The sequence below is a fragment of the Lipotes vexillifer genome, unplaced genomic scaffold (assembly GCF_000442215.2).
Source record: "Lipotes vexillifer unplaced genomic scaffold, Lipotes_vexillifer_v1.1 scaffold334, whole genome shotgun sequence".
Lineage (NCBI taxonomy): Eukaryota > Metazoa > Chordata > Mammalia > Artiodactyla > Lipotidae > Lipotes > Lipotes vexillifer.
In genome coordinates, this window is record NW_006799673.1 from 152375 (window position 1) to 171727 (window position 19353).

The 19353-nt window shown below is 36.9% G+C and overlaps 1 protein-coding gene across 2 annotated transcripts in view; it reads right to left on the reverse strand.

Annotated features, from left to right (window-relative positions):
• UBE2Q2 (ubiquitin conjugating enzyme E2 Q2) overlaps window positions 1–19353 on the reverse strand; it is a 71487-nt gene that overhangs the window by 30512 nt on the left and 21622 nt on the right. For both annotated transcript variants that reach the window (XM_007471841.1, XM_007471840.1), the window contains 5 exons: window positions 17755–17811; window positions 14750–14890; window positions 11779–11863; window positions 10373–10433; window positions 9526–9616 (listed from right to left, as the gene is read on the reverse strand). In XM_007471841.1, coding sequence (XP_007471903.1) covers window positions 9526–9616; window positions 10373–10433; window positions 11779–11863; window positions 14750–14890; window positions 17755–17811 — 435 coding nt within the window. The remainder of the gene's footprint in view (window positions 1–9525; window positions 9617–10372; window positions 10434–11778; window positions 11864–14749; window positions 14891–17754; window positions 17812–19353) is intronic.

Genomic DNA, 19353 nt, shown 5'->3' on the forward strand with positions numbered 1-19353 from the left:
AAGCTACAGGCCAATTACTGATGAACACAGATGCAAAAACCCTCAACAAAATACTAGCAAACAGGGCTTCCCTGGTGGCGCAGTGGTTGAGAATCTGCCTGCTAATGCAGGGGACACAGGTTCAAGCCCTGATCTGGGAAGATCCCACATGCCACTGAGCAACTAGGCCCGAGAGCCACAACTACTGGTCCTGCGCGTCTGGAGCCTGTGCTCTGCAACAAGAGAGGCCGTGATAGTGAGAGGCCCACACACCATGATGAAGAGAGGCCCCCACTTGCCACAACTAGAGAAAGCCCTCGCACAGGAACAAAGACCCAACACAACAAAAATTAATTAATTAATTAACTCCTATCCCCAACATCTTCTTTAAAATACTAGCAAACAGACTCCAACAGCACATTAAAAGGATCATACGCCAGGATAAAGTGTGGTTTATCGTAGGAATGCAAGGATTCTTCAATACACCCAAATCAATCAATGTGATACACCATATTAACAAATTGAAGGAGAAAAACCATATGATCATCTCAATAGATGTAGAAAAAGCTTTTGACAAAATTCAACACCCATGCATGATAAAAACTCTCCAGAAAGCAGGCTCAGAGGGAACCTGCCTCAACATAATAAAGGCCATATATGACAAATCCACAGCCAACATCGTTCTCAATGGTGAAAAACTGAAACCATTTCCTCTAAGATTAAGAGCAAGACAAGGTTACCCACTCTCACCACTATTATTCAACATACTTTTGGAAGTTTTAGCCACAGCAATCAGAGAAGAAAAAGAAATAAAAGGGATCCAAATTGGAAAAGAAGTATAACTGTCAGTGTTTGCAGATGACATGATACTGTGCAGATGACATGATACTACACATAGAGAATCCTAAAGATGCTACCAGAAAACTACTAGAGCTAGTCAATGAATTTGTTAAAGTAGCAGGATACAATATTAATGAACAGAAATCTCTTGCATTTGTATACAATGACAATGAAAAATCTGAAAGAGAAATTAAGGAAACACTCCCATTTACCACTGCAACAAAAAGAATAAAATACCTAGGGATAAAACTACCTAAGGAGACAAAAGACCTGTATGCAAAGAACAAAGACACTGATGAAAGAAATTAAAGACAATATAAACAGATGGAGAGATATACCATGTTCTTGGATTGGAAGAATCAACATTGTGAAAATGACTATACCACCCAAAGCAATCTACAGATTCAATGCAATCCCTATCAAACTACCACTGGCATTTTTCACAGAACTAGAACAAAAAATTTCACAATTTGTATGGAAACACAAAAGACCCCGAATAGCCAAAGCAATCTTGCGAACAAAAAACGGAGCAGGAGGAATCAGGCTCCCTGACTTCAGACTATACTACAAAGCTACAGTAATCAAGACAGTATGGTACTGGCACAAAAACAGAAATATAGATCAATGGAACAGGACAGAAAGCCCAGAGACAAAAACCACGCACATATGGTCACCTTATCTTTGATAAAGGAGGCAAGAATATACAGTGAAGAAAAGACAGCCTCTTCAATAAGTGGTGCTGGGAAAACTGGACAGCTACATGTAAAAGAATGAAATTACAACAATCCCTAACACCATACACAAAAATAAACTCAAAATGGATTAAAGACCTAAATGTAAGGCCAGACACTATAAAACTCTTAGAGGAAAACATAGGCAGAACACTGTATGACATAAATCACAGCAAGATCCTTTTTGACCCACCTCCTAGAGACATGGAAATAAAAGCAAAAATAAACAAATGGGACCTAATGAAACTTAAAAGCTTTCACACAGCAAAGAAAACCATAAACAAGACAAAAAGACAACCCTCAGAATGGGAGAAGATATTTGTAAATGAAGCAATGGACAAAGGATTAATCTCCAAAATATATAAGCAGCTCATGCAGCTCAGTATCAAAAATACAAACAACCCAACCCAAAAATGGGCAGAAGACCTATACAGACATTTCTCCAAAGAAGATATACAGATTGCCAACAAACACATGAAAGGATGCTCAACATCACTAATCATTAGCAAAATACAAATCAGAACTACAATGAGGTATCATCTCACACCAGTCAGAATGGCTATCATCAAAAAATCTACAAACAGTAAATGCTGCAGAGGGTGTGGAAAAGGAACCCTCTTCCACTGTTGGTGGGTATGTAAATTGATACAGCCACTCAGGAGAACAGTATGGAGGTTCCTTACAAAACTAAAACTAGAACTACCATACAACCCAGCAATCCCACTACTGGGCATATACCCTGAGAAAACCATAATTCAAAAAGAGTCATGTTGGGCTTCCCTGACAGCAGGGTTAAGAATCTGCCTGCCAATGCAGTGGACACGGGTTCAAGCCCTGGTCTGGGAAGACCCCACATGCCACAGAGCAACTAAGCCTGTGTGCCCCAACTACTGAGCCTGCACTCTAGAGCCCGTGAGCCACAACTACTGAGCCTGTGTGCCACAACTAATGAAGCCCGCGTGTCTAGACTCCGTGCTCCACAAGAGAAGCCACCACAATGAGAAACCTGCATACCGCAATGACGAGTAGCCCCCGCTTCCAGCACCCAGAGAAAGCCCACACACAGCAATGAAGACCCAACACAGCCATAAATAAATAAAATGTATTAAAAACCAAAAAGAGTCATGTACCACAATGTTCACTGTAGCACTACTTACAAGAGCCAGGACATGGAAGCAACCTAAGTGTCCATCGACAGATCAATGGATAAAGAAGATGCGGCACATACATACAATGGAATATTACTCAGCCATAAAGAGAAACAAAACTGAGTTATTTGTAGTGAGGTGGATGGACCTGGAGTCTGTCATACAGAGTGAAGTAAGTCAGAAGGAGAAAAACAAATACCGTATGCTAACACATATATACAAAATCTAAAAAAAAAAAAAAAAAAAAAAGGTTCTGAAGAACCTAGGGGCAGGACAGGAATAAAGACGCAGACGTAGAGAATGGACTTGAGGACACGGGGAGGGGGAAGGGTAAGGGTAAGCTGGGACGAAGTGAGAGAGTAGCACTGACATATATACACTACCAAATGTAAAATAGCTAGCTAGTGGGAAGCAGTTGCATAGCACAGGGAGATCAGCTTGGTGCTTTGTGACCATCTAGAGGGGTGGGATAGGGAGGGTGGGAGGGAGACACAAGAGGGAGGGGATATGGGGATATATGTATACATATAATTGATTCACTTTGTTATACAGCAGAAACTATCACTTTGTTATACAGCAGAAACTAACACAATATTGTAAAGCAACTATACTTCAATAAAGATGTTTAAAACAAAAAAAAGACTTAAAGACAACATGATCAGAAAACAAGAAGCAAACTACAGACAAAACTACAAGGGGTCAAAATAAGAGAGTTATCAGACACAGATTTTAAAATAACTATGCTGAGTATGCGCAAGGAAAGGCAAGATTGAAAACCTTGGCAGAAAATTAAAATTATAAAAATGAACTATATAGGAATTCTGAAGCTTAGAAATACAGTTACTGAAATTAATAACTTAATGGATGAGTTTACCACCATGGAGACTTGGAAGAGAAATTCAGTATGCTAGAAAAATAGGTCAGAAAACATCCCAAATGAAGCCAAGAGAGAGAAAAATGTGGAAAATGCAGATAATAAACAAGACATAGGGAAATGTATTGAAAAGGCTAATCATATATGTAGAGTCCTAGAATGGGACAGATGCGATATTTGAACAGATAATGCCTGATCATGCCTGAAAATTTTCCAGAACTGATTAAAGGCTTCATGAGATTTACGCACTATAAATACTTCAAGAGAAGCAATGGAAGCTGTAATAAGGGAATGGTATCTTTGAGGTGCTGAAAGAAAGGAATCTCCAACCTAAAAATCTATACACAATAAAAATACTTTCCAGGGGCTTCCCTGGTGGCGCAGTGGTTGGGAGTCTGCCTGCCAATGCAGGGGACAGGGGTTCGAGCCCTGGTCTGGGAAGATCCCACATGCCGCAGAGCAACTGGGCCTGTGAGCCACAACTACTGAGCCTGCGCATCTGGAGCTTGTGCTCCGCAACAAGAGAGGCTGCGAGAGTGAGAGGCCCGCGCACCACGATGAAGAGGGGCCCCCACTTGCCGCAACTAGAGAAAGCCCTCGCACAGAAACAAAGACCCAACACAGCCAAAAATAAACACATAAATAAATAAATAAATAAAATTCACCTCTTAAAAGAAGAAAATTCAGGGCACTGAAAATTATATATATAAAAAAAATACTTTCCAAAAGTGAAATCCAAATAAAGACATTTTCCTATAAGCAGACCCACACTGAAGGAAACAAAAAAGGATATTCTTCAGGCAAGAGAAAGAAGATCCTAGATGGAAACCTGGAGAATAAAGACCATGAAAAGAGCTAATATGTACAAAGATCCAAATGAATACTGATGAATTATGTAACAATAATGTATAAGGTTTATAGATAAATATAGAACTAAATGCAATGACAACAACAGCACGTATTTGGCAGGGTATACATGTTCTAAGGTCTTTGCCTTGACAAGGAAAAGGAAAAACACAAATTAACAAATTTATATTATACTTTGACAAGCTAAGGATATGCATTATAATTGTAAGGTAGTAAATTGGAGTAAAGGATGATAAGCACCAAGCTAACAGAGGTGGGAAACTGGAGGATTAATAATAAAAAAAAAAAATCCAAAAGAATGTGGGGAAAAAAAGCATGGAGCAAGGACAAGTAAATGAGACAGATTTAAACCCGAATAGCAATACCAACATTAAATGCAAATAGATAATTGCTCCAATTAATCTGACAACGATCATCAGACCTGATAAAAATATATAATGGCAAGATGAGAGAACAGAACCTCAGCTAACTCTCTGGCTGCACAATTCTCTGTTTCAAATTTTCAGTCCTGGAATCTGAGGTTTCCAAAAGAATAAAACTTTTTCTCTCAATGAACTGAAGTAAAGATGGTAGCTGAAGTGGCCAAGAGTGTTAGAGGTCATCCTCTAGTGGCCAGGAGGCCAAGAAGGCTACCCCTCACTTTCCTACAACAGAGGAGCAGAGTAAACAGCATACTGCCTCCATGAAGATATGTCAGGAAGTCTAAGAGAAATTACTTCTGATTTCTGTGTTCAAATAAATGACAATTAGGAAACTAACACCTCTTAAAAAATCAATTTGCAAGTAAAAGAGCTAAACAAACATTTGTTTCATCCAGTTATTTCTAAGGAACATAAAACTACAGTTTTAAGTGGAAAAATAACCAGCATAATTCCAGTACCTTACTACCCATCCTCAAGTAAGATTCTGAGGAACATGTAAACTATGTAAATTCAATCCTAATAGGAGAGGGAGATAAAAAGCACACTTCTGACGGCTAAAACAGATAATCTTAGCTATCTACTGCAAGGCAGAAAAAGAAGAAATCTACCCCACACAAGAAACCAGCTTAATGACAGTTATTACAATCTACTCCCAAATAAGCAGCTTACCTTTTATCTACAATTTAACAGATAAAGAAAGGCATAGATGCAAAGCTTGGTAAAGTACAACTTCATTTAATTTCCTGTATTTCAGATCTTTAAATATGTGATCCCAAATGAGTGACTACCACACCTTGTTTTTATATATATAAATTTATTTATTTTATTTATTTTTGGCTACATTGGGTCTTCATTGCTGCATGCAGGCTTTCCCTAGTTGCAGTGAGTGGGGGGCTACTCTTGGTTGCAGTGCGCGGGCTTCTCATTGCGTTGGCTTCTCTTGTTGCGTAGCACGGGCTCTAGGCGCGCGGGCTTCAGTCGTTGTGGCTCACGGGCTCTAGAGCACAGGCTCAGTAGTTATGGCGCACGGGCTTTGTTGCTCCACGGCATGTGGGATCTTCCCAGACCAGGGCTCGAACCCGTGTCCCCTGCATTGGCAGGTGGATTCTTAACCACTGTGCCACCAGGGAAGCCCCAAAACCTCTTTTGATTATGTGACAGTGAGAACTCCCTTCATTTTAAGTAATCCTTCAGATTAACTATTCTACATCAAAACACAGGGATTCTATTCCATAAACTCTGTACCCTGGAACTCAGTAATCAAGATTTTAACCACTGTCCACCAGGGAAGCCCCAAAACCTCTTTTGATTATGTGACAGTGAGAACTCCCTTCATTTTAAGTAATCCTTCAGATTAACTATTCTACATCAAAACACAGGGATTCTATTCCATAAACTCTGTACCCTGGAACTCAGTAATCAAGATTTTACAGAAATAAAAAGGCGTGGGGTTGTGGGGGGGTTGTTTACAGGGATTGGTGGGTAGGGTGGAGGAAGGTTTCTGTTTAAATAGATATGCAAGAGGGAATTCCCTGGTGGTCCAGTGGTTAGGACTCCACGCTTTCACTGCCAAGGGTCCGGGTTCAGTCCCTGGTTAGGGAACTAAGATCCTGCAAGGAACTAAGATCCCACAAGCCGTGCAGTGTGGCCAAAAAAAAAAGATATGCGAGCTATTGTGGTATACTAACTCAGAAACCAAGAACCTCAGGTTTTACAAGGATGTCATAAAGTTATCCGATTTCCAAATCAACATCTTGGGCTTCCAAGCTATTCTCAGCCATGAGGCACATTCTATTTTTAAAAGACTAGAGCCATCATCGGATGGCTCTAAATAGTTATACATCACCTCCTTATATCGAGTTGAAAATTGTCTCTTTACAGTTTGACTTACTAATTCTATTGTCATGCCTTGTGTTCATCAAAAACTAATCAAACTAATATTTATACATACACAGCCCTTCAAATAGTTGAAGACAAGACATCAGGAACCCCCATGTTCTCCTCTCCAAATCTATAATTTCACCTGCTATCTTAGGACGTGGTATGGAATCTTTCTAATCCTTGCTACTATTCTCTAAATAAACCCAGATTTGTCTAAATAAACCCTTCTTAAAGTACTACCTCAAAATTCAACTCAGTAGTTCAGATGTGGCCTGAAAAGCCAGACCACCACTTCCCTACCAAGTTGCTGACAAATCTAATAGGTCCCATTCCCTCCTACTCGCTTCCCCTTCCCCATCCTTGTGCCATGTTACATCTCAAGTTTCATTTTCTTACTCTTCATGACCCTCAAGTTGTCACCATGGCCATCCAAGGCCCTAAATACTGTTTCATACTCCTTCTGTGACTCCTTCTGAGTCATACTTGCTAATCCTCCAAAGTCTATGAATCCCGATACTAATAACTTGGCAATTGAGTTTACGATCCTCTTAGTAAGGTCAGTTAGCTCAAGGCAATCACATTCTTCCCAGGCCTCTCAAGAAATACTTCAACCCTAGCCAAGGCCCTTCTTTCTGATATCAGGAACCATCGTTCAGAAACAAATCCAACAGAATTTCAGCCATTTACCTCCCAGATCATCCCCTCCCTGAAGTTCTACCTAGAGCAGGAAAACAATGAAAATGCTATCTGCAGTCACAAGACCTTCAGTTTCCTGGTCAAGATTTCAGAGTCCCTTAAAAGATTCTCTCTGAAAGATGAAGTTGGAGGGGAGGGGCCCACAACAGTCTTCAAAGATATTGATAAGGTTCTATTTCTTAAGCTTGGTGTTGGGCCTATGGGAATATGATTTAATATGATTGCTTAGATTTCAGGTTAAAAATATTTTGCATGTATCTTTTAAAAAGATACATTCCTAGGGGTTTTTTTCACCATATGAATCAGTAAAAATACAGTCACTAGCAATTTCAGTAAATATATACCAGATTCACTCTCTAGGAAGACAACCCAGTTGAAAGCCACAATAATTTCTACAATAACAAAGCTGTGGGAAAACAATGACATTTGATATTTGGGCTATTTGAAGAAAGTTCAATCATAAATGAGGATATAAGCCCAAACAAGAATATACACACACAAAAGTTAAGTAAGCAGCTTTCAGAAAATTACCCTTTTTGCAAGTATAAAAGTATCCTTTCATGTCTTTTGTTTTCTTCCTTCAAAACATCTCATATCCATCTACTCTCACCTATTCCTACCACTACCAACCTTCATTGCTCTTTGCCCAGATTAAACTCAAAGTCCCCAACTAGTCTCCCAGACATCTACTCTATCCTATCTACTCTGATGCTGAAGGCATACTAATTTTTTTTAAAAAATAAAATAAAAAGCCTAACAGGTCAATCATGCCCCTGCCTAAAAACCTCTGTTGCCTTTTTAATGCATTAAGGTAAGCGCCCAGACTCTTCATCATGATCTCCAAAGCCCTATAGCTTTCCTCACAGATTTCTCCCCAGAAAGACTACAGGCTCTTGAAGAACAGGGATTATTTAGATGCCCCATGTCCTCAAGCCTTCTATAAGCACCTAGTGCATTGAAGTCCACCTAACTGAAATGGGGGGGAAAAAAAAAGTTTATCTGCAAGACAACTGTTACACAATTTTTTCTCAATTTCAAAGAACAGGTCAAAAAGAAGCTCCAAATAATTAAAATATAACCCCTTAGAAACACTTCCTAGTTTTTTTAAACAAAGATTTAAAACCACTACATTTTACCCAGATTCCATTGCTTTAACCTTTATTTTTTAGCATCTTTTAAAAACACTTAAATATAACACATAAATTTAGAAAAGTGCATAAAATATAAAGGTACACTATTACAAACTAGCATGAAATAGTATCCATGCAACTACCACCTTGGTCAAGAAACACTACAGTCAATAAACAAGAAACCCCCAGGTGTCCCTTTCAGCTCACAACTCCCTCCCCACTTAGCTAGATGTACTTGCTATCCTAAACTGTATGGTAATCACATCTTTGTTTCTCTTGATAGTTTTATTGCCCAAGTATGAATCCATAAATATTTCTCATTTTTGTTCCACTAAGAAGCTTTTTTAGAATAATTTTTCCTAACTCCTCCCCGTCCTGCTCCCCGACAAAATTTTTAACACCACAGACATACTGTGTATCTATTTATGTATAGTGGCCCTTTGAAGGGCTACAGACCATTGTAATATTTAAGACTTTTTCACTCCAAGGACCAATTCTCACCCCATTCGGGGGAATACTGCCTCCGATGAGAAGGCATGCTTAAATAATATAATTCAGTTTTACCTACTTTTGAGCTGTACTAATGAAATTGTACAAAACATGTTTTGGGAATATGGTTTCTTTTGCTCAACACTGTGTTTAAGATTCATCTATCTTGTTGCACATAGCTCTATTCCGTTTTATGAATACCACAGTGCTCCATTCTATTGGAACAGACACTTGGGTTATTTTTATTTGAGCCTATTATAAACAATGCTGCTTTGAACATTCTTGTGTTTTGTCTCCTGGTGCATCTAAGTACTCATTTCTTGCAGGTTATATATCTAGGAGAATTCCTGGACCACAGGATATGAGTATCTTCTACTTTACCAAGTTATACCAAATGGTTTTCCAAAGCAATTGTACAAATATACGTTGCCATTAGAAGCATATGGAGTCCCCTTACAATTTTCTTACCTTAAAAGAGAAGTTAAGCAAAATATATTCTATGCCTTCTTTTTCTTTTAAGATCTGAAGATCACTGTGCAAAGGACTATCAGGATCAACCCTAAGAATTACAAAACAAAAAACAGTTCAAACAAAAAGTCAGATTTTTTTTTTTTCTCACTAAACTCAAAAATGAACCATTCCAAGAGCTAAAACAGAGCCCCTAGGGTAAATTCCAAACAGAGACGGTCTAAAGCTGCTCTATGGTTCCTGGAAAAACAAATTAACTACAGCCTCCAACTCCTTGGGATTAAATGTCCAAAAAGAGATCACAGTATTCTACTTCTACTCTCCTAAGGGCATGCAAAGTTAGCAGTTATTCTAAAGGAAAGGGTCATATGTACATAATCCTCTCAAGAAAGTCTGCTTCTCTCAAACTGTATTATTAGACAAGGGGTTCAAGGAGAGACATTTACCATGGACAAGACCAGAAAAAGTGAAATCACTAAACAAATCTAAATCTGTCTACAACTCTTCTCTATATTCAGGCCCTACTCAAATTTCTTATTTCAAATATAAACTGGTTGTCACAGTCAATCTCATCAAGTTATTTATACACTTTTGTTTGTATAGTTCCTAATTGTCTCACTAACTCCATGAAACACTTTTTCCCACAGCTGGCTCTTCTTTTTCTCCTCCTTCTTTCTCACTTTACTTATTAAGCCCAAGAAACAGCTCATTTTAACAACCTAAGAACTATTTCTACAGAAACAGTAAGTAAAAGCCACAGTAAATAGGTATCAAATTAAGGGGGAAAAAATCTCCACTGTGATCGTCTACCATTAAAAAGAGTGGGTTAGCATAAGAAAGCACTTACTTCTGCAGTTTAACATGCCAGTCATATAAACTGTCATTTATGAGTTCCACTGAATAAATCCCTGTAAAGGTATAGGGCATGTTAGTTACTCTTCATTTGATCTTATAACTATTGCTCTGGTGTTAAATGTATACACTAAATAGCCAACAAAAGCTACAAATTTTGCCATTAAAACATCGAACAACTAAGCTGTATTATAAATATTTTGGTGCTGGAGCTGAGTATCTTATACCGTTAACAGATGGACAACTAAAGCCATCGATGAAGAGGATTTTCGGGGTTGAAAAACTGTTTACCATTAATTGTAAGAGGAAAAAAAAGCTTACGCAAAATCATATGTACTTAAGACTTTTCTCCTATGCATATATGCAAACAGTTCTATTAAAATGGAATCCCTCTACATATAGTTTTATAATCTTTCTTCAACTTTTTGGGACAACTTTCCATTAGAATATAAAAATTTATTGTCAATCTTTTTAGTAACTGTAGTAATTTATTTTATGGATAAGCCATAACTTAATTCCACCATATAGCTGGTTATTAATTTAATTTTTTGCTACTACAAATAACGCAGTAACAAACAAGTGATGACTGAACATTTTAAGGTAAACCAGTATTCAAATATTTAACTTTTTATGTTTCTACACACAAACTTTTAGATTTCCTATAAGAGGAACTGTTAGGACACCAAAACTTCTAACAACCTCAGAAACAAATCTGACTTATCTTAGACTCTATAAAGTAGGGGGTTTTTTTTGCTTGTTTTTAAGTAAGCTCTAATGATTTAGACTTGATCACTCTGAAAAATTCTGAATGGATCATAATGCTACCTTTTCAAACAAACTAAAGTTTGGCTCTTTCTCTTATTCAATACTGTTAGACTCTCCGCAATAATTTGAGGGAATTTTATTTCAATTAGAGAGGTTCCATAATATTTAAGCCTTATTGGGTAAGAAAGAACTCTTAAGTCAAACTATAAATTTTTAAAAGTAATACCATTAACTATAATAAGAGTTGATTATGTTGTTTTCAAAAAAAGGAAAAAAGAACATAAAAATCAACTTGACAACAGTTCTCTATTCATACAATAAAACATACTCATTTATTTTCCAAAGCATATATTTCTTGTACCTATCCCAGAAGATAAAAATCATGAGTTAATCCCCATCAGCAAGAAGACAAAAAATTATGTGTCCATAAAAACATTTTTAAAAATCCAAACAAGTGAACTCATCCTATTTTACCCCCCACGTCTTTTGGTAACTTGATTAAATTTGTGTTTCACATTCCTAAAATAAAGTTAATAAACATTTCTGTTTCTGTCCAGTTATACTAAAAGAAATGAAGTTACTATCTGAAAATTTTAAAGGGCATAAGGACAACAGCAGAGATCCAGAGGTCCTTACCTGTTTTATAACTCTGTGATCTGTATATGTCCCTGAGCTCTTTCATAAGTCTATCTGAAGCTTGTACAGACCCAGACACTGCACCCTGAAACATAAAATTTGCTGTTTACCAGGATCTACTGATTTAAATAACTAAAGATTTAAGGTATCTGAACCTGAAATAAACGTTTACAATGATATCGTAAAAATGGATCACCACTCAACATTTTAAGAAGTCAAAAAAGTTAAGTTCAATTAAATCAATGATCATGAAGTTTCAGTAGGAATATAAATTTGGGGCAGGTCTGATTCATTTACTATTTGTCATCTGAAAAAAAAAATAAACAGCTAACCTATGTTCAGATCACCATGGCCACTCCAATAGCCTAGAACTAGTAAGGGTCTATTTCAAATTCCATCAATTAAAAAAAAATTTTATTAATTTTTTTCTTTTTTACGATTTTATTTGGGGTGGGCAGTTTTAGGTTCACAGCAAAATTGAGAGGAAGGTACAGAGATTCCCCATATAGCTGCCCCTCACAGTGCACAGTCTCCCTCATTATCAGCATCCTTCGGAGGTACATTTCTTACAACTGATCAACATATTTGGATACATCATTACACCTGAAGTCCATCATTTACCTTAGGGTACCTTTACCTTTTGGTGCTGTACATTCTATGGATCTGGATAATGACAAGTATCCGCCCATTAGAGTAACAAACCAAGTATTTTCACTGCCCTAAAAGTCCTCCATGCTCCGCCTATTCATCCCACCCACCACCCTGAAACCCCTGGCAACCACGGATCTCTTTACTGTCTCCATAGTTTTGCCTTTTTCAGAATGTCATATAGGTGAAAACATAGTCTGCAGCCTTTTCAGATTGGCTTCTTTCACCTAGTAATATGGATTTAAGGTTCCTCCATGTCTATGTCCTGTCCTTGACAGCTCATTACTTTTTTTTTTTTTTTTTTAAGCAGGGACTAATATTCCATTGCCTGGATGTACTATAGTTTATTTATCCATTTTCCTACTGCTTCCAAGTTTTGGCAATTATGAACAAAGCTGCTATAAACATCTACATGCAGGTTTTTGTGTGGACATAACTTTTCAATTCATTTGGGCAAATACCAAGGAGCTCAATTGCTGGATTGTATGGTAAGAGTGTGTTTAGTTTTGAAAGAATCTGTCAGACAGTCTTCTAAAGTGGCTGTGCCATTTTGCATTCCCATCAGCAATTAGAAAAGTTTCCTGTTGCTCCACATCCTCGCCAGCATTTGGTGTTTTCAGTGTTCCAGATTTTGGGCATTCTAATAGATGTGTAGTAGCTCCATGCATTTTTGAAAATACTAGAAGACCCTCAATGTGATACATTAACTAAAGCAGTTCCCTTAATCAGACTATAAGAATCTTATACTAACAATCTAGTTGACATATTGAGAAACAACATGTCCACATACATGCAACTGGTTTCAGTCCTTTTCAGTGTTCTAACTTCTCTGAAGATGAAAATGCACCAGTATCTTATCCTAAGACTGAATATGAATGGAACTATTTATCATAAGACAAAAACATTTAGAACGTCTTCTGAATTAAAAAAAAGCTGACCTTGTAAAATTTTAAATGTTGCACCTTCAAAAGTTGCACTACACTTTGAGGTGGGGTGGAAAATCAGGTTTACAAAAGGTATTTATTACTTCCTGGCTGTGTGACTTTGGCTACGTTACTTGATAGGTTAAAACCCCAGTTTCACATCTATAGAATAGGAAGAATATTTCCTACAGTGGTTATGAAATCAAATGGGAAGGCATATAAATGTTAAAAGACTTTGCTTAGTTTGTCATGTGATAGTGTTCAATAATTTGTAGTTGTTTTGACTATAACACAAACTGGAAGCAATCACAAGATACAGAAAGTATAGTAAATATCTTTAACTTAGATACTACAAGCTTTTTTTTTTTTTTCCAATAATCAAGATAAGGACTTGGCTAAATTTCTTTGCTTTCTAAAGAAATATTTGCCAATTACATTAATACAGTAAATAGGACTGAAGAAGTGAGAATAATCTACCTGTTTACAACACTTGTCATCTCCTTGCATACCAATTCATTCCCTGTGTTTGAGAACCTATGCTCAGGACAAAAGAACTGGTTCTCAGATTTCATGGGTTTGATAAATAGCTCTAAAACAAAGGCAGTAAGTAAATAATAAGTGTTGAGATGGACAGCTGGACTTTTGTTTGATATTTCCCTACTCTGGGCATTTTATATACATCGTTCTCATTTATTATTTACAGGAATCATCTAAATGGTACATAATGTCCACATTATAAGACTGAGGAAAATAAAGCCACACAGCTGTGTTTGTCACCATGCTGCTTCACATAAAAGATGTTAAGTCAAAAGAAAAAATTACTTTTGGTTCAGTCAGGGCAGGACAAACCAGACGGCAGCTTCATGAAGAAGAAAGAATTTGAATTATACTTTGTATGAGAGACTGAATTTAAATTTACACATCCCACAGGAGAAGGGTAAGGAGAGAAAACAGGATAAACAATTTGGAAAGTGAATGATTTCAGATGTACGGGGTAGAAAGTGGCTATCAATAGATGAGAAATGTTGTGGGGGGTGGGGAAACTAGGGCAACAAAACATATGGCTGAATCTACAACCAAGGCAGGGATGGAGGGGGGTGGCTTTGATTGGTATCTTATTGAATTGCCCTGTATTTATATTATTCCTATACAGCTGACTCTTGAACAACACCGGTTTGAACTGCATGGATCCACTTATATGCAGATTTTTTCAATACGTACTACACAACCTGCAGTTAGTTGAATCCTCAGATGTGGAACCGTGGATATGGAAGGCTGGCTGTAAAGCTATACGTGGATTTCAGTGCAAGGTCAGCACCCCTAACCCCAGCATTGTTCAAGGGTCAACCGTAATTACTTAACCACAGAAGTCCAGGTTCTATACATTTACACATACTTACATTTAGATGGTCTTGCCTTTGAGTCTTCCTAATTTTCTCTAATATTGCCAAATTTTCTTTTTCAATTCCTTCATCCTCTGACTTTTTCCCACTAATAGGCTCTTCTTCCTTCATCTCATAATGATCTAAGTCTTCTATATCCTATAAAAAATTTAAAAATTTAGCTTATTCAAGCTCATGTCAAAAGCTAAATTATTCCTGACTCAGAGAACAAAGAGAGAATACATGTATCCTATGAGGAGGGGAAAAAGCCTTCACATTCCATTCAAAAGGTTCTCTCCTTTTATATACTATACTTTAAAGCTAGAATCTGAGTAAAGCATATTTAATAGTTTTACAAAGCCATAACTACTACCAAATGAGCCATCTTAAATCGCTTTAAATCTCCCATTAAGGGGAACTTTTGCAACAGTTTAGCATGAGGTACCAAGAACCATAACTCGACTTCTAGAAATCTATTAGATTCAGTTTAGAAACTAGTCTAAAATGTGAACACAGATTTAGGCATAAAGATGCCTATTTCAACTTTATAACCACAAAAACAAAATCTTCATGTGCAAAATATCAGAACAGTTAACCTAATTCAGTGGAATACCAGAAGACCATTAAAATGCGAACACAGCATAATGGTTTCTTCTGTATCAATAATGAAATGAAAAACACAGAATACAAAAATGAATATACAGAATCTTAATTATGCCAAAATAAGCACAGAAAAAAAGAAAAGAAGGACACATACTGAAATACTAATAATTATCAATAGAGACATTTAGTGCTTTTCCTTTTCCAAGTTTTCTGTAGTGAGCACCTATTGATTTTTATAATTAGGAAAAAAGTTAGAAAAAGAATTTGAATATCGCTAAGCCAACATCTTTAATCACTACATCATTCTTCTCCCTCCCTTCCCTTAGCATCAGCTCTTACATATTTAAAAATTCTGCATAGATTTGTATAATAAATCCTAACCTTTTTCTATTATCTTTCTTCTAACTTTACCTCAATCATCAAAATCTCTAAAGTAGTTTACACTTTATCTCCACTTTATCAAGCAGACTAATTCACTGTGATTTCTAGACTAGGTTAATAATTTAGACCACTTTCATCCAGACTCAATGGTCTTTTTCTTGGACTGCCATCTCTTCAACTCCTATTACATTCCTTTCTTATTCATACCTTGTCTATGACTGCATGCTTCAAGGAGCTCCCTTCCCCTGGTTTGCACCTTTCAGCTACAATTTTCCATCCTACACTTGTTTTCTTCAGAGTTCTCACAAATACCCTTGGCCTGTACCTCCTCCTCCTCCTCCTTCAACTTCAACCTCAGTCATGTTCTAATCCACAAAATTTCTCCACTTGAGTATTAATCAACACAGAACAGAATTCATCATTATCATCTTTACAAAACAAAATTCACTGTACACTATTCTCTGCTTAAGGCCTTATCAACAATCACACCAAATATAAACATATTTGTCTCTAATTCAAGACTTAGCCATCTGCCTTTTCTAGCCAAACTTGCTTTCCAAGACTCCAATACAGCAATCTCCTTCTCCCAAAAGGACAGCCTCCAATGCACCCAAACACACCATGCCCAGGGTTGTTCTGGGCCTTTTTACCACATTATTTTAGTTGCCTAGAATATCTTTTCACCTATCCTAATTTGACATCTCCAAAGTCCATCCTACCTTTCTAGATTTCCCTAAATGCTGCTGCCCTTTCTTCATATTATCTTGTGAGGGGAAAAAAGAAAGGTACATACACTCTTTGAGTACAATGTCTACTTTATTGTACATCGGACCCATGGTAAAGGTTTAATTTTTTTTTTATAGTTATTTTATTTTTTATTTATTTTTGGCTGTGTTGGGTCTTTGTCGCTGTGCACGGGCTTTCTCTAGTTGCGGCAAGTGGGGCTACTCTACGTTGAGGTGCACAGGCTTCTCATTGTTGTGGCTTCTCTTGTTGTGAAGCACGGGCTCTAGGTGTGCGGGCTTCAGTAGCTGTGGTACGTGGGCTCAGTAGCTGTGGCTCACGGGCTCTAGAGCGCAGGTTCAGTATGTGTGGCGCACGGGCTTAGTTGCTCTGCGGCATGTGAGACCTTCCCAGACCAGGGCTCGAACCCATGTCCCCCTGCAGTGGAGGGCAGATTCCTAACCACTGTACCACCAGGGAAGTCCCAGTTTAATGCTTTCTTGCAGTTTATTCCTAAGTTAAACTGCATGAAAACATTAATAAAAAAATCCATCCCCCCAAAAATCATTCTAACTGGACAATGTTAAGAACTATTTTACTTCCAGACTCACAAAACAAACCAACAACTACTTTAGTTCTAAGGCATTCTAAGAAGTATATTTTAGATTTAAGGTAATAACCTAAATTAATTTTAAGATCCAAACAGAAAAATGTTTTAAAATCAAGACTGTGGAACTCAAATCCCTTTTATCAGGTCAATGTAGAGACACAGATTCTTCATTATGAAGTGTGAATTTAAATGCAAAGACTCAGAGCCTGAAAACCTCTAAAATTTTATCAATGGCTGGCAACTAAACTGACTTAAGCTCAGTGTCTTTGGAATTTCCTCTTTGATATTCTTAGATGATTTTTCAACATGAGATAGTTTTCATTACTTCTAGTGAATAGTCGCTGAAATGTGGTCAAATTCTCCTTTTATTCAAACACAAAAGTTCTGAAACTTTGTAGTTCCTATTCTTAAACCAAATCAGGTTAAGTACTGATTACTATTAAATGTAAATATAATCTTAGTGCTAAATGTTAAGAGCTCTTATTTTCCATGAAATAAAATCCAAGGACATCAGATAAGAAATTTGCTAAAAAGCATACCATGAATTAGAGGTAAAGCCAGATTTTAGAAATTGTATTAAATTCCAAATTCAATGTGCTTCTCATTATTCCACATTAACAATGGTTTATAAAGGAGATTAGAAAATTAATAAAATGTTCAAAAGTGAAGATAGTTATGAAATGTTATTCTTATATAAAATACCTACTTCAGCCATCTCTTCCTCTTCCTCCTCTTCTGAAGTCACTTCTTCTGCTGTCCCATTCTGCAAAGAGAAAAGAGTTTGCCAGGACTACACAGAATAAGTAAGCAAACACTGAGTACATCAGAAGATTTTAGGGACAAAGTATCAATCATCTGTCACTGCAGTTCCACTAAGAGCTTATTAAAGTTGAAACATTTACTTTTAAATTCAGCTTTGATTTGACAAATATTTATCAGCTTTTTAAGAAGAAACAATTTTGAAAAATTCAACTTAATAGATGCCTTAGAAATTAAGAAAGGCAATTAGTCACATATAAAGCAAAACAGAGAAAAAATTTAAACATATTCTAATTTAAAGTCAGAAAACATTTTACACATATAGCTATGTGTATAAGGCTAATGGCTTCTTTTGCTTAAAATACCCCAGACGATGGGTTTCTTAAAATATCTACCTTTTTAGCTTTGAAAAGCCTGAATCTTTCCATAAATTCTACTGGCTTACATTTTAAAAGGTCAAATGTGTTACACAGGCATAGACACTGCACAAAACTAAAAGTTATAAAGTGATCACCATTTCACTAAGGAGCTATTTTTCTTTTTTTTTTAAACAACATGTCATTTACCACAATATTTCTGTATAAGACACAATTTAACACTCATTCACAACGAATCTGACGAGGTTTCAAGAAGGGCCTTCATACCTAGTTTTGTCAGAGTTCATAAAGACAAGCTTCCTGGACCACAGCACAGTTCTCTAGGACACAATATATAAAAATTTAGTAGGATTTTTTTCCCCTAGAAATTCTCGCTGTATTTGTTCCAACTACAGCTGGTAAGAATTACACTCATATAAGGACGCCAACCCTGCTGGCCTCTTAGTGTGTCAGAACCAGAGAGAAAAGACAATTTTTTAATGTAACTCAATGCAGCAGCAAAATTTCTTAACAGATTTACCTCTCCCTTTTACTCAGGAGTTGTACAAGTCCACCTGCCAGCACCTCCCCATTCACGTGCCACAGGCAGATCACAGGTGTGCAAAACCAGAAAGGGGAGGCCATAGCACAGAAGACTGACAATTGCTGAGGACACTCATAACAACTGATACTGATCAATGGTATACCTCATCTATAAATGAGTAGATAACCAAGCATCACCAGATATTTGAAGAAAACTAGCAATCTGAAAGAAAGGCACCAAGTTGAACAAGCAGAAAAAGTGACCTGAAGCATTATTAATGAAGGCAATAAAACAGAATTCAAAAATCTAATAATTGGAATCTTTAGCAGTAATTGAGAAGATACTGCAACCACAAAACCTAACAAGATTACTATGTAAAGAACAAGAAAGTTCTGGAAAATCAAAAAGATCTCCCCTCAAAGAAAAAAAAAACTCAGAGGGGCCAGAGAGAACAATGCACCTAAATGAACAAAATATTTATGACTAAAGAAGACAACCAAACTGTGACATTCCCCTAAAATGTGGAGAAAAAGGAGGTGGGGGACGGGGAGAAAGTGATTAAAATAAGAGAAGAGTTAGGGAAATGGAAATAGGAATACAGAGATTAAATATTTATCCAGCATTCATTCAGAAGATGAGGGAAAGA